General features: G+C 47.6%; 1 protein-coding gene across 1 annotated transcript in view; it reads left to right on the forward strand.

Moving 5' to 3' along the window:
* Positions 1 to 15,884, forward strand: part of Eipr1 (EARP complex and GARP complex interacting protein 1) — a 123,332-nt gene that overhangs the window by 84,264 nt on the left and 23,184 nt on the right. The window contains exon 4 of the mRNA XM_036170855.1: positions 99 to 255. Coding sequence (XP_036026748.1) covers positions 99 to 255 — 157 coding nt within the window. The remainder of the gene's footprint in view (positions 1 to 98; positions 256 to 15,884) is intronic.

Below are 15,884 nucleotides of genomic sequence, written 5' to 3' on the forward strand. Positions count from 1 at the left end.
TGTTAGTATTTCAGGGAGCAGCATGCTCTGCTTGTAGGCTTATGTAAGTGTTGAGTGTATATGGGGCTGAGCTCTGCTGACATTTTCCTTTTGCTTAGCTTCAGATAGTCGAGTCCAGGCGTGTGCAGCTGTGTGGAAGATGCCCAAGGAATTAGAATCCGGTAGCCACGAGTCCCCCGACGACCCCGCAAGCACTACACAGACCCTGGAGCTGCTCTGTCACCTTGACAACGGGGCCCATGGCAACGTGGCCTGGTAGGATGCTACATATTTCATACATGGCGAAGAAGCCTAGTGGCTGTTCAGGTGCTGTGTGCACAGCTCCCTTCCCCCAGTCTCTCCTCTCTGCTCCCCACTTCCGATTCTTTCTCTCTCTCTCTCCTGGATTTTTTGAGACAGGGTTTCTCTGTGTAGCTTTGTGCCTGTCCTGGATCTCGCTTTGGAGACCAGGCTGGCCTTGAACTCACAGAGATCTGCCTGCCTCTGCCTCCCGAGTGCTGAGATTAAAGGCGTGTGCCACCACTGCCCAGCCCTACTCTTTCTCTTAGGCGTTTGTCCTCTTGTCCAGGTGTTTTCTAGGTTACCCGCAGTTACAGAACCCCTCCCCCAAGTGTGGAGAAGAGCACATGTCCCACCATTTCCCTCTTCCACATCAGCATTGCCTGCAGTCACCTGACTGAATAATAGACTAGCCAGGCCCAGTGCAGCACTTACAACAATCACCCCTCACTTCAGCTTGAAAGCACACAAGTTTCTCTTCCTGTGGACTCTTTAGGAAGAAAGGATATGCCTGGTGGTGTTCCCTGGTCCTCCCATGTCTCTGTCCTTTCCTTTGGTTTCCTGTCAGTTCTGTGGCATGTGCAGAGATGAAGAAATGTGACTACCATTTGTGGGACTCCTGGGCAGTCCCTGTCTGTGTGGTTAGAAGTTGACTCCACACGGTGGCCAATGGCTGATCTGGTAAAATTGGATACCATGTCTTCAGACTTCACTGCATGATGCTGTTCCCAGCAAGAATCGTTGCTTTGCTTGATACTGTGCACATCAGTGTCAGTGCCCATGCCCATGCCCATGTGTGCATGTATGTGCATGTACATGTCTGTAAGAAGACATGGATCCTATGCAGGCAGTCAGTTCATCTGATTGAATAAATTCAGCCCAGCAACATGTATTAACCAACTTGCACATACACTGCCAAGGATGATGGGTGAATGAATGTCAACAGACCTGGCCTTAAGGAGTCATGGTCCCTAGGGGAGACCCAGATGGTTTGTAACATACCTGGGACCTGCCGTGTTTGTGTACTGTGCCCCATCAGGAAGCAGTGAGTCATGTTTGTTAGAGAACCAAAGAGGGACTCACCTGGAGGTAGCACTTGGCACTACTCACTGTGGGACCAGCCTATCACTGTCTGCCACAGGCAAGCTGTGTGGGGCTTGCGGACTTCAGTGCTAGACATAGGGAATTTGTTCTCATGGCTGCTATGTTTCTACTTGGTCACTGGCCACTTGCTTGTCCAGAAGGTGCCACCCCAATCTCCCAGGCGAAGGGAGACCAAAGAGTCCTTAAGCTGCAGGAGTGGACACGTCTGTACTGTCACTCCACTGCCTACATGGAGTCTTACAGAGTTCATGTCACACAGTGACGGTGTTCCCAGACTGAACAGGCCTTGGTGTATGGCTGTGGGTGCCACGTGTATGCACATTTCCAGAAGCACAGCAGCAATGGAGGGCGGCCCAAAGATCCCATGGCAGGTGAGCTGCACTTAGAGAGGGCTGGTCCTATCCAGAAGGTTCCCAGCTAGCCTGGGAATGAGGGGCCTGAAGGTCGCTTTTTGACTTCCCAGCATGCAAGTACTCTTGTCTCACCCACTCAGAAGGGCATGCCACACCTGTGTGCACTGTAGGAAACTGAGTCAGAGCGCCTGCTCAGTTGCTCTCTGCCCACGTACACTCTCCAAAAGCCGACCCAGTATGTGTGGTTGATGTTGATGACAGTCCTCAGAGTCATCTGGAGTGCCCTTGATTCTGTCCTTGCTGTATTGTTCAGAATATCTCAACTTCTTTTTGGTTTCCCAATGCATTGTTGTACATTCTTTTTTCACATTTGCTTGTTTTGAGTATATTACTTTAAAGTAACTACAGTTCCAATAGCTGTTGTAGGAATGACCTGGGAGCTCCGTGCACCCTTCACTTGGGTTCCTATGGTAACTGCATGATGGCAGAACACTAATGACTCCACTGTCCCTGGAGGTTTCACAGTGAGCCTCTACTTATGCATGGGAGTTCAGTTCCCAGTACCTCATCACTGGAACCAAACTCTGAATGGAAATGCCATCTTGTGGTACTTACTTGAACAGTAATGACTTCACAGTCAGGCAGTGGGGCCTGACAAGTGTTCCTTAGCCCCCACTTTGTCTGCACTGTTGGGACAGAGGCCCCATGCTGAGTGGAGTTGTCAGGTGACCAGTAACTGTTGCTAGTAACTTTCCGGCTCTGCCTCAGCTCCTAAGAGGTGCTGTGCTCCACTCTCCCCATGACCTGGCTTTGTCACTTCTATGCCATCTTCTTCCCAGTAGCCCATTCCAGCTGGCGTTCCCTGCCCCTGCTCACACTCATACGCCCTCCCTCCCACTGTGCATAGTTAGGGCGAGGCTGCATCTTCAGCACCATGGACAGCAGTGGGCTCAGAGGCTGGGACTACATCACTGCCACAGCCAGATAGAGCCGCCTTTGTGTGAGACAGACCCCCCATCAGTTAGTCAGGCCCTTTCTTTGTCCACTGAGCCCTGAAAGGGTCTGCCGGTGTCCTGCAGCTCGGGGAGTGAAGCAGAGTGCAGAGGCCTGCTGACTTCTTAGAGGGCTGCTGGACTTGTGGCAGAAGCCTGTTTACCTTCTAGCCACATGGACAGAAGCAGCTATCATCACTTGGGATCTGGCTGTTATTTCAGGTGTTGGGAATGCTTAACCTCATCAGAGTAGGCTTCCAGTGTGCTCTCACCCTCCAATGGAAGGCTTTAGGGGAGGCCCTGCTACCTTTCCTAACGTGTTTCTTGTCCACATTCAGGTTCTCAGGTGGCTTGCTGTCGCCCTGGAGGAGCAGTGGGCTCAGGTACAGCCCTGGCTCTGACTTCAGTTCCAGAGCCAACAGCCTACCACATTCTCATTTTGCTCTTCTTTTCTCTCATGGGCTGGGTGTTTGTGGGATGGTTGATAATGCATTCTAGTGCTCTTGGTGAGATGCTGTGGACTCTCTCTGAGGACTCAATGCCACAGGACTTTGCAGTGAATGCATGGAATGGACATACCATCTATTCTGGCTGAGGTGGCTGGACAAGGGAGAGAAATGGTCCCAGTGTGTCCTAGCACAGAATTGGAGGCCACCCAGTTGCATCCTTCTGTGATGAGGCAAGTGAGCAGACAGGCAGCTTCAGAGTGGATGTGGACCCAACGCCGGGGGATGTTTTGGCCAGATATTGCCAGTCTCCTGTGACATTTTGACCATTTTTAGTGTGTCACACACTATGAAACATTAGGTTGTGTACTGCTGCATTCCTATAGCAGGAATCTACATAGTGCAATGAACAGAATTCTACCTTGTCACTGGTGTGGGAATGGAGGCCAGAAGAGGTGATCACCAGTGCCACATTTCTGAGTCCATTACACACTTTTACTCTTTAAGAGTAGATGAGGACTATCTATGTATTTGTTATTTATAATTTTATGTGATGAGTGTTTTGCACCACACGTCTGCCTGGTGTCCATGGTGGGTAGGGAATGCAGAAGAGGAGTCCCTGGAACTGGAGCTGCAGATGGTGTGAGCCACCACGTGGGTGCTAAGAATAGAATTTGAGTTTGGGTCCTCTGCAGGAACAGCCAGTGCTTTTAACCACTGAGCCATCTCTCCAGCCTGAGGATGAGCTCTTTAAAATTCTTTCATGTATGTTTTGTGTAGTTCTCCTTGAGTTAGTGACTAGACTGATGCTTATGTGATGTTTTGGTGTGGAGTGGGTATGTTAGCTCTGGACCACCATGCTGGAACACTTCTAGGACTTTCTATCTGCCCAGCTGGTGTACCTCAACATCTTTAGGGGTCCTGATAAATGGGAGGTTTTCTGGAGCACAGCTTGTGAGAAAGGAAGGAGGTGATTACTTTCCAAGAGTCATACAATGTAGCAGCATCACCATGAGTTTAACAGCTGATTAGCCACAACAGGGTGGTTCTGCCACTCTCCATTTCCTTCTGATGATCAAGAGGCCTCCAGCCGCTTGGTAGTGAGCACTTTGGCCAACGGAAAAGCCAAAATAGTAGAAACCTCATCATGTCTTGTTGTGTGTGCCCCTTCCAGTTGTGAATGGAGCAGTACTGCAAACTACTCTCTCGAGTGGTGAAGATCTCCTTCATAGAAGTTGCTTTATTAGTCAGAAGCTTTGAGGATGTGTATAAAATCAATTGCAGCCCACTGTGGCGTCTTCCCAGCTCCTGCATCCAGGATCTGGCATGTGTAGGTGTCAGTATTAAGCGAGCAGCTCCATGCAGGTAGTTCTCTGGCAGCATTTTGAGTGACTGGCATTGCACAGCCAACTGACCCCTGCTTCCTGAGCCAGCTGCTGAAGACGAAACACCCTCCCACACAGATAGAGTAAATATCACACTGAAATGCCAGCCAGGCCGAGCATGCAGGACCCCTGGGAGGGCTGGCATGCGTAGCAAGATGGTGATTAGGAAGTAAAGGGCAGGAGTCATGTTGAGAGAGGAGAGGGAGGGACCCAGAGTGTTTGTCCGGAGTAGAAGACCTGGCCCTGTGTCTCTTTCCTTCTCTTTTGGTTTATGTGAGGAACAGTGGATGTTGGCATAGGGTGACTAGTGTGAGGAGCAAGTTGATGGTTGTCCTGAGTCCTGCAAAGCTGCTTGAGGGAAGGACACACATCTGAGGTTTTGAGAGGTTTGCGTTCTGACTGTCAATGATCACCACAGGTCATTGTTAGATCGACCACGTCGTTAGAAGGTCATTCCAGTGCCACTGCAGGTCATAAGCAGACACTCACGAGCTGATTCCCAGCTACTGGTCAATACCAGATTTGTCCCTTAGACTGTTGCTTCGTTTGTGTGTGGTTGGGGGAGGGAGGACAATTCTATGATATCAAAGGGCGCTATGAAAGTCCTTCGATGTTTCCTCAGTGACCACTGTAAAGGGAATGCGTGTCATTTCCTTGAGTGTTAGAAAAGTGAAAATGTGGTGTACAGATAATTTTTCCTGGGAAGAGTCAAAGTACAGAAATCTGGAAATCTGGTGCAGAAAGTATAGGTCATTATTCACAGCAAAGAGAAATTCATATTTTCCCCATACTTCAGCTCTTGTTTCCATTAAATAAAATGTTTTAGCAGTACGTTTCTGTTAGTCCTTTTCTGAACCAAGTGTCACTCAGAACGTGGGAGGAAACAGAGAATACCATTGTGCCCCATGGAGAGGGAGGAAGCTAGCCCATTTTGGCTGTTGCCACCAAGTGCTGCAGACTGGGCAGCTTTTTAACTGGCAGAATTTCATTCCTGTCAGTCTTGATATCTAGAAATCCAAGCTCATATTCCCCGAAGGCCTTGTATCTGGTAAAGTCCCTCTGTCCAACTCACCAATGGCTCCTGTCTCTGTGTCTTCATGTATACACAGGAAGATGAGCTCCCAGGGCCTTGTTGCTTTTGATGCAACTACCAATAGTTTTGAAGTTGTCCAATAACAATTTTTAAACCTGAAGGTATGGTGATCCTGTGTGTAGGACATTTCTCTATAGCTGGCACTCCTGATGCTGAGGAGGTGACAGATGAGAAGACAGAAGGACTTACCTGGATGATCAGAAAGGCATTCCAATATTAGTTTGTTCTTTATTTCAAAATTTACTGTAATTTAAAAGCTACCTTTAAACTTGCTGAGAGACATAGGAAGAGGAATCTTTGTTGTTATATAATGTATCCTTGTAAGTCAGGTGAACATCACCTGGGCTTGCTGAGTTCTCCCTGAATCTTAGGTGGACTCCTGCAAGGAGAGTGTTGGGCATTGGTAGCCTCATAAAGGAGGGCTGGGGCTCTGAGCATGAGCCAGGGTAGGTTTCAGGGATGGTGTGAGTTTTGAATTCCCTATATTAAGATGACCTGAGCCAGCTCTGCTCATTCAGCTCTAAGGTAGATGAGGAACAGGCTCTAGTATAGAGCCCCTCATGATCTGCCCATCCCTCAGCCTTCCTCCACCCTAGGCAGCGGTGCACAGCAGTGTGGAGTGGAGAGTCTGTGAGTCTACACTCAGTGCACAACTTCCCTTTGCTCTCGCAGGGTTAGTGTGAAGGGCTTCACTGTTACGCCTAGTCTCTGGCCCTCTTTGACGTGTAGAAGATGACTCTCTTGAGTTGAGCTTCCGTCCTGTAGAGCTGTACCTGAGCTGTTAACTGGATGTTACACTCAGACAGGAAGAAAACATCTGACAAAATCACCTTCCCCTCACCTCCAGGCAGTGTTTGCCTTTGGCTTTCTGTCTGCCTGAAAGTGGAGTTTTTTTGGTTGATGGAGCTATAAGTTTGTCCCAGTGAGATGTCAGAATAAATAGACCTATAACAACCAAGTCACCTGATGTCAAAAGTTACATGCTCACCTGTCAGAAAGTTCCCAGGCAACATATGAGCACGACTCTGTCACCGGAAGTATTCCTTGTGTCACAGCATAAAGGCCCTGCACCTCTGCAGATTGATCAAAGGGGCTTGTTGACTTTCTGATGTGGCTCTCAAAGCTGCTTTTTCAATCCTTATAGCACTTGTGTGAGGTTTATTAACCAGATCTTTGTGCCATGGGAGCACTGTTCTGTGATCCAAGGAAAGAGTTGATTACATTGAGTTTATTATGCAATATTATTTTTTAAAGAGTTGACTTGCGTTTCTTTACTCAGTAAGTAATATGTGAAAACCTGGCAGCTGTGGCTGCCGCTTCTCATGCAGTGGACCGTGTGGACTGCTCTGCCCTCTTGTCATCTGCCCTGCTCTTCCACCTGATCAAGGGAAGCGAGGAGGAGCATGCGTGGCATTAAGATTTAAGTTGCGTTTGGGTTGCTTTGAGTTTCCTGATGGCCATGGAGCTGTCCCTTCCCTGCGTGCTAATGATGAATTAGAGCTGTCATCCTGCTCCTGTGGCCCTTGTCTACTTCCCAGAGGACCTCAGCTGTAACTTCATTGGTTTACTCACAGCCCTTGCTTGTGATTTTGCACCATGGTTATATAGGGGCGGAACACACTCCTACTGGCTGTGTGTCACTGTATTCTTGACTTTTTAATATTGTTTATGTCCTCATTCTTTGGTAGAGTGCGATAAAAAGTGGATGATTTTTATGAACAAAAAATAAATAAAACTTAGTTTGGAGTGGGAAGGATGGCAGGAACCAGAGGTGCTTTCCCCTATTTATAGCCCTGTTTCATGGTGATGATACGAAAGAAGACAGAATTTCCCTTTTTATTACCTGTTGTGGACTACAGCTATCATAAACAGTGATGACTAGAGGAAGGTTACTTGAGAAACAGCAGCAGAGGCAATGGCCATGGGTAAAGGTTCATTGGCGGTGCAGCGCTGTAGAGGCCCTGCCAGCCCTGCCCAGGGTTGCAGCTCCATGCTGCCTGCAGGAAACTAAAATCCATCCTACCCGGTCTTTTGTGAGTTCATGCCACACTGTAAAAGACAAACTGAAAAGTAAGAGTTATGAGAAGTTAGGGTGGGCTCATCCGCAGGGAGGCGTGTCCTGAAGGGCCCACTCTGGGCTCATGCAGCCTCTGGGGAGTGTGAAAGGGCCACTCCCCACTCTTCTGGGAGTCTACTGTGAGATTCCAAGAAGCCTGACTCCAAAATGTCCTGGCTTTTAGGGGCTGGGGCTCTGATGGTGGCCGCAGGAAGCTGCTCTGTGTCCGTGACTTGGAAGAGGTGGATCTCGTGTGTGGTTACTAGTGGTTTTCATGTCGTTTCTTCTTAGAACATCCCCAGTCTCTCTTCCCTGGTCTTTAAGCCCATTTTGGACTTGTCCTAGAAGGAAACGCCCAGGAGCTTCCTTAGTCCTGCTGATTGGTTGCTTCCCTTGACTCTCCTTTAAAAGACTGGTTAGTGAGCCATTAGTGGCATAGTCAGTATGACCCTTGAGCACCTGGGACCATGGTTGGCACCTGCATGGCTTAGGGTGGATGACTATCAGAGACCTTAAGCCAAGTACTATGAAGGTGACTCTGTGTTCCAGGACTGCGTGTGCACAGGAGAGCGAAACACAGCTAAGTGTTTGCACATTACAGAGCCAAGAGCCAAGTGTCTGGATTCTGCTGATTGCTTCCCCCTTAAAACCAGTCTCTATGGTGTGTTTATATACATGGGATTGTATTAATTGACAAAAATATCTGACAACCAAAACCTAGGGAAGGAAGGATTTGTTTTAGTGTTTAGTTTGAGGGCATAGTCCATCATGTCAGGGAAGGCATGGTGATGAGAGTAGCTTGTAGCTGTGGTGTTAGGAAGGGAGTGTGGATCATGCCACATCTGCTGTCAGGAAGCAGAGAGGAATGCTGGTGCTAAGCTCACTTTCTCCATTCTAGTTAGCCCAGGACTCCAGTCCCTGAGATAGTGGTCCCCATGGTGGTGGTGACTCTTGCTCAGCTAACGCTCTGTGGTGAAATGGCTGGAACACTGACAGTATCTATGGGACATGAATGTCACTCGGCCCTGATTACAAGGCACACCTTCTTCTGCTGAGCTTTAACCTAAGGTTCATGGTAAACAGGTGGTATTGAGACTCCAGCCTTCAGAGAGTGCATAGGAGGCAGTTGTGGGTAATGGTTAGGAAAGGGTCATCTTCATCCCAAGCTCTTTATGTCCAGACCAAATCCTAGTGCTGGTCAACATTTATAGAGTTCTGATGGGTAAGGAGTGACTCCTGAAGGAAGAATTTGTGTTGCTTTTTGGTCACTTTACTTATGTTGCTATAATCTACACCTTACAATTCTGTAATCATTAGGAAACATGTTAAATCTTTACTTAAACTCAGCCATGTCTTGGAGTTGACATGACCAGTCCACTTGGAGCCCTACCTGAGTGCTTTAGTTGAAGGACCCCAAGGGCTTTCTGGTGCTGGGCTCTGAAACAGGAAAGTCAGGCAGTTGTAAGGTGAGACCCTGAAGGCCTCAGCCCGCTGCAGCCACCTTTGAGGGACCAGGAAGTCACAATGAGCTTTGGTTGTGGTCCTTGCATATTGTATATATGGGTGTGCATGTGTGTGTTTTCAAAGGCTGTTTCTAGTGACTGAGAGTTACTGCTGCTACCATCTGCACAGTGAGAGCCAGAAGCTGAAGTGTTGAACTGATACCATGTGTAAGCCCGTGTTTAATCCCCAGATTCTGTATGTGAAAGTGAACACATGGAGGGCAAGGGCTGTACCACTGAGCCAGATGCCAGCCTTCTTTTTATTTTGAAATAAGATCACCAAATTGCTCAAGCAGGTCTTGAACTCATGACCCTCCTGCCTTAGCTTCCCAAATAGCTGCAATTAAAAGCTTCTTCTGGTAGCAGGTGAATGGTCATCAAGCACGCGCGCGCGCGCGCGCACACACACACACACACACACACACACACACACACACACACACACACACACACACGTTAAAGAGTGTCTCACAGGGTAGCTCTAACTGACCTGTAACTATGTAGCCAGGGTGACCAGGAACTTACTACTGTGTAGATCAGGCTGACCTTGAATCTATTGTGTAGCTGGCCTCAAACTCACAGTGATTCTCCTGCCTTTGCCTCCTGAGTGCTGGGGTTAAAGGTGTGCATTACCATGCCAGCTTCTTTTTCTGTTCTCGATTTACTGTTTCGGGGGTGGGGTGAGGGAGGTTTCTTGCAGGTTTGCACCTCAGCCTCTAAGTTGCTAATGGAATCATTTATGACTTTCAGTTTCATAAAAAACAAACAAAACAAAATAAGCTAAAACAAGACAAAAAACCCAAAACAAACAAACAAACAAACAAACAAAAATGACTTCATTGAAATTCCTCACTCAGTATTTTGGGAAAAGAAAGCCTTTTTTTTTTTTTTTTTTTTTTTTTTTTTTTTTAAATGAGTATTTTCTACCATGGTCTGCTAAATCCCATGACTTGGATTTTTCTCGAAAACATGGCTTTTGGCTAGAGAGATGTCTGTCTTCTCTTCTCTGAGTCCCACACCCAGGAAAGGTGGCCTTTTGTTGGAAGTAAGGGAGCTGTGAGCCAAGGGCAGGGCATGGGAAGAAGCTGTAGCGGCGTCCAGGAGCTTCCAAGCTGTGAATGCAGGTAGATGCTTGTCATACATGGTTGGAGCAGTGTACTTTCACAGGGAGATCGGGGACAGTTAGAGTCTAAAGACCCAAAATGTATAGAGTGAGCATTCTATTTCTTCTTCTGTCAGGGTGCCAGCAAACCTCTCCTTGGGCTATTCTGGCCAAAACCTGGCCATTTTGATTTCCTCTGAACTCTTGAGTTGGTATTTTGTGGTCTAATTAGGAGAGTCTGGCAATGTGGCCTGACATCCAAGACTGTAGCATGCTCTCTACTCCCAGGTGGTTGTCCTGAGTTGATGAGGGAACTTTGCCACCATTCTTAGGGCTCCATGCCTGCCTGTTCCTAAAGATAGCAAAAAGGATGATGATGAGGAGGGTGCCCACATGTTTGGAACAGAGTGGTAGCATGAACTGACATTAAATGAGTGACTTTTGGGTATTTTACTGAGAAAAGACTAAGCACAGTGAGTCACTCTGAACAAATGAAGAGCTCTGTATCCCTGCTAATCTTTTTGCTCTGGCAATAATGCTCCCAGCATTCACTTTCCCCTCACTGGGTCCCTCTCGTAAATAAGGTTTTATAACATCATGGGTGCCAAGTTTTGGTCCTGTGTCTCCTATAACTGCTTTTATGCATCAGGGAGAACTCTGCTGGTCCAGAAGCCTCACTGATCATCTAGTCCACACTGTTTGCCATCCAGCCCTTGTGGAGGAGGCTTGATGACACAGTGACTCCTGACTTTGAGATTTGTGGGGCGTTTACCCACCAACCCCACAGCTCCCCAGAGTTTTCTTGAGTGTGAGCAGCAGGAAACATTAGATAGAAGGATTTAGATTGTGGAGATAAACAGAAAATAAAGGATAGACTCAAGAGGGTCTAGAACCTTTTCCAGTGGGCCCTGACTGTCTCTGCCTCAGGGTAATTATAGAGATGCCAAGGGGTGGAGCAAAAGACCTCCTCCCCCAGCACAGCCAAGTGCAGACCATTTCAGATACCTGCACTCAGGCCCATGGTCCTAATCTTCCTCTCTATGTGGACCTGCTGGGTATAGCCACGAGGAACCTGAAAACGGGCTCCCACAGAGATTTTCAAATTTTTGCTGAACAAATTATGGATTTCACTTAATGTTGTAAGTAGCATTATAGTTTTTATTTTCTAGTTGAATAAATTTGATTGCATTCTAAAAGAAAGAATAGTGATTCTCTGGTCCTGTAATTCTTCACCCACTTAGGCCTTTGCTCACTGAGAATTTGCTCCAATGAAACATGATGATGAATGAGTCCTCACAAGTCAGGAAGTGCTTCTGTGAAGGCCGCCTTTTAGAGATGGAGATGGTGTCGTAAAGAACAAGTTCACAAGGGAACTGGAAACAGCTACTCACAAATTACAGGATGTACAAACTACCTCGTTGTCGAGGAAATGCAAATCAAAGCAATACATACACTGGGGGAACTGGGAGTTCTTAACCGAATGGCCAGGGTCATATTTATGACCAAAAATGGGAACACACCTCTGTGGGAAGAGGCTGTAAGCATGTCTGTCAAACCAGAAATTGCAGTCCTGAGAACCGGTCCTCACATGTGTCAAAAGTTTATCTCCTAGATACCTACAGCTTTATCATATGATTCAGTTGTGTGAAAAATTGGAAAATCCCAGAACCATCATTTAGTAGTAACTGGATTTTAGTGGCACAGAAATCCTAGTGCTGGAGAGATGGATCAGTGGTTAAGAATGTTTACAGTTCTTGCAGAGGGCCTGGGTTTGATTCCCAGCACCCACATGGCAACTCACAACCACCTGTAACTCCAGTTCCAGGGGACCTGATGCCTGTTTCTGTCCTCTGTGATGACCGATGCTCACACGGTACACAGACATACATGCAGACAAATACCCATACACATAAAATAAAAATTTAAAAATTACAGAAATGTGAAGCCTGGGGATAGAAGTATATGTATTTGACCTAGGATGTTGACCAGGATAAATTTTAATAAATTTTAAGAACAAGACATTGCACAGTGATACCAATGGTTGGCGGCAGTCCTCCAGGGAACCTCTGTGATTGTGTTAGGTGCACCCTGTATGTTAGAGAGGGCCTAGAGAGCACGTGTCCCAAGCAGTGTGTCATCAGGTGCGGAGAATGTGACGGGTGCAACCTTTCTAAATCCATATCTGTTAACTTGGGCATTTGACTTTGTGTGTGCAGAATAAATTAACACTGAGATTCAATGAGGTGTCTCAAAGACAAGTGCCATCTTGGACTTAATGCCCAGAGGAAAGGTCCTCTAGTACCCGATGAGGGATGTTGGTGGTTATGTATTTCAAGCTCACTGAAGAGGAGAGAGGACGGTGCTGGCAGGGAGCACATGGGAACAGTAAAGATGGTCAGCCAAGCTGCCATTGGCAAACCCAGGTGAAGAGCAGGGAAGCCAGTGCCACAAACACTCAGCAAGTCTGTGTGCTGAGTCCCCAAGGCAGCAAGATGAGAGAGAGAGAGAGAGAGAGAGAGAGAGAGAGAGAGAGAGAGAGAGAGAGAGAGAGAACCAAGTGGGTTCCAGCCACCAGGTTAAGATGACAGAAGAAGTCAACTTTCAAGGGAAATAAATGTCTCTAGACAAATGGCAGTGGAATCACATACAGCAAAAGTACTTCTGGGAGGGAATAAGTTTATAGTGATGAGGATCATCTTCGTGAAGAATGTAGTGACAAGTGTCTGCAGTAAGTGTGTGGTGGTGAGTGTCTGCAGTAAGTGTGTGGTGGTGAGTGTCTGCAGTAAGTGTGTGGTGGTGAATATATCTGCAGTAAGTGTGTGGTGGTGAGCGTCTGCAGTAAGTGTGTGGTGGTGTCTGCAGTAAGTGTGTGGTGGTGAGTGTCTGCAGTAAGTGTGTGGTGGTGAGTGTCTGCAGTAAGTGTGTGGTGGTGAGTGTCTGCAGTAAGTGTGTGGTGGTGAGTGTCTGCAGTAAGTGTGTGGTGGTGAGTGTCTGCAGTAAGTGTGCAGTAGTAAGTATCTTCATTAAGTGTGTGGTAGTGAGTGTCTGCATTAAGGAAAATGATCACATGCAGCACCCAGCATGTGGCAGGTGGTGACGTGCAGTGCTTGGCATGAGACAGATGATGACGTGTAGTATCTTGCATAAGGCAGTAGTGATAGGCAGTGCCTGGTACTCCTCAAGTGTCAGATCTTCCTGCAATATTGTAGCAGGCTTCCTGTTGAGAGTTGCACCGAGCTAAATTTGGCTGGGCAGTATTTCCATAAAATAAGGCAATCTAAGGTCCTTAAAAGATACAATTCAACAAGCTTAGTTTTGCCTGTGGAGTTTAAAGTTCCCAAACTTGTGTCTCCACAAAGAGCATCAACACCACAAATGACACTTTTGACAGAAGGGCAGTATGGCAGAGCGCTGCATCTGGTACCCTAGGAATTCCAGGTGAAGACGCAACACTGTCAATGATGCAGTTGGGGCAAGGCGTGCAAGCTAGATGTCAAGGCTGCCCTGCAGGTGACAGCTGGCAGTAGGAGTGGACACATTGGAGGTTAAGGACAGAGCTGCCTAAAAGTCTGTGTCCATTGAGGGCCTGCAGGGCTCTATTCTTCTGCTTTCAGCAGTCCCAAGAGTTACTTCCCCAGCAGCCCTCCTCCTGGGGAGGCACCTGTGCTCTTGGGGAGTAGCCTTCCTCCTGGGGAGACTCCTGTAGTCTTGGGGAGCAGCACTTTTCCTGAGAAGGAGCCTGTGCTCTAGGAGAGCAGCCCTGCAAATGAGCTTCTCCTTCCTGACCTGTACCTGTTATGTGGGATCTCTACTCATTTCTCCCTGTGCATCTTAAGTATACTGGACATGCTCACCTGTGCAGTGCTCTTAGGCTGTAAGAATTGACATTTGACCAGGAATCCAGATAATCAGCTGTGAACAATGTGAGGGGTGGTGCACCTGCCGCTTAGAAAGGCAAGGGATGGTCCCATGCATCCAGTGAGGGCAGCTCACTGTTGTCTCTGGGGGAGGTGGTGGTGCCATCTCCCAGGAGTCTTAATACCTGCAGACTATGGTTCCCTGTAGTTGACTTGCCCTTTCTGGTGTCAGTTCTGGGCCAGTGAAGAGCAATGTTACTCTTACTTAGATCAGAAGGGTGTTTAAGATGCTGGTGTGCTTCTTATTAGGTCCTAGGAATTTTCCCTTCTTGACCCTTTCCAGTTTATCTTGGTATCTGGCACCTGCAGGACACTAGATGCATAGAGCCCTATTTTAGGGAGCTTTCTGTCTACAGGCAGTCTCATGACTCTCTAGAAGCCACCTAGCATTGTCTGTCTGTGTGCTTATCTAGTGAGCAGTTAGTGAGATGAAGGGCCAGCCTGTGATGCCATCATGCACTTGTCCAACTACTGGGGCCCTAGAGCAGGGATGAGCCTCTTTGGACTTGGCGAGTACCGTGTCTTGCCTGCCTGCCCCTTCTAGGCTACATAGCCGCTGTCTTTAGGTTTTGTATTCATCGTGACCTTCAGAACACAGGTGACAGAGACTTTGTGTCTGGGACATGAAGCTTTTGTAAATGCTCACCTGTAAAATCTCAAAACCACATTATTTTCTAAAGCAAGCGAGTGCTGCCTCCTGTGAGCCTTAAGCATATGTGGCTTCTTTTCAAATTAGAGTATATTTCTCCTTTTTGGATATAAAAGCTATTTCCACAGCCACTTGAAAATAATTTTATCCATTCCCCTTTTCAAAATACTGAGAAATGCGAGCTTTTTCTCAGGGACAGACAGTGCTGCAGATGAGGAGGCAGAGTGGAGCAGTGTGTGACCCATGCTGGTCGGGTGCCATTGCAGGTTTGTGTTAGCAGGGGCGATGTCTTGCCCACAAGGTCCTATGAGCATTGGGTTAGGATGGCGTGAGATGCACTTCAGCTGGTCCTTTGTGTAGGTGACTTTTCTCATGGCTGCGACCAACTGTCTGTCAGAAGCACAGAAGGGAGGAGGGGTTTATCTGGGCTCACGGTCTTGAGAGGTCACAGTCTATTGTGGCAGAAAAGACATGGCAACTGGAAGAAGCTCCCTGCTTATGTCCATGGATAGGGAACCACTCAGATGGAAGAGAATCCAGCCTGTGAACACCGTGGCTCACCCACACTGAGGAGACTTCATGGGTGTGGCTTCGCAGATATATCTAGGAGATGAAATGGCAGTAAACTTCCTGTTCCTCTGGCTCTTAGAGTCTTCCCACTCCTCTTCTACGGTGATCCCTGAGCCTTAGGATCAGCAGTCGTGTTGTAGATCTGTCACTCAGCACTGGGCACCTCAGGGGCACTTCTCTGTATTTCCATCAATTGTGGTTTTTCTGTAATGGTCTTCATCTGTTCCAAGGAGACTTTTTGATGAGAAGGGTAACTTATACTTAACCTGTGGCTGTAAGGATAAACATTTAGAAATATTTATGAATGAAATGGTGGTTATAGGTTCTCCTCTGAGATCATGACTTCACTAGCCCTCGGTGGCTGGCCGGGTTCCCTGTACTCGGCATGCTTTCCCTCCTGTTGAGTCCAACTGGAGAGCTGTTGGGCTATTCTCAA

This window comes from Onychomys torridus, chromosome 21 (assembly GCF_903995425.1).
Source record: "Onychomys torridus chromosome 21, mOncTor1.1, whole genome shotgun sequence".
NCBI lineage: Eukaryota > Metazoa > Chordata > Mammalia > Rodentia > Cricetidae > Onychomys > Onychomys torridus.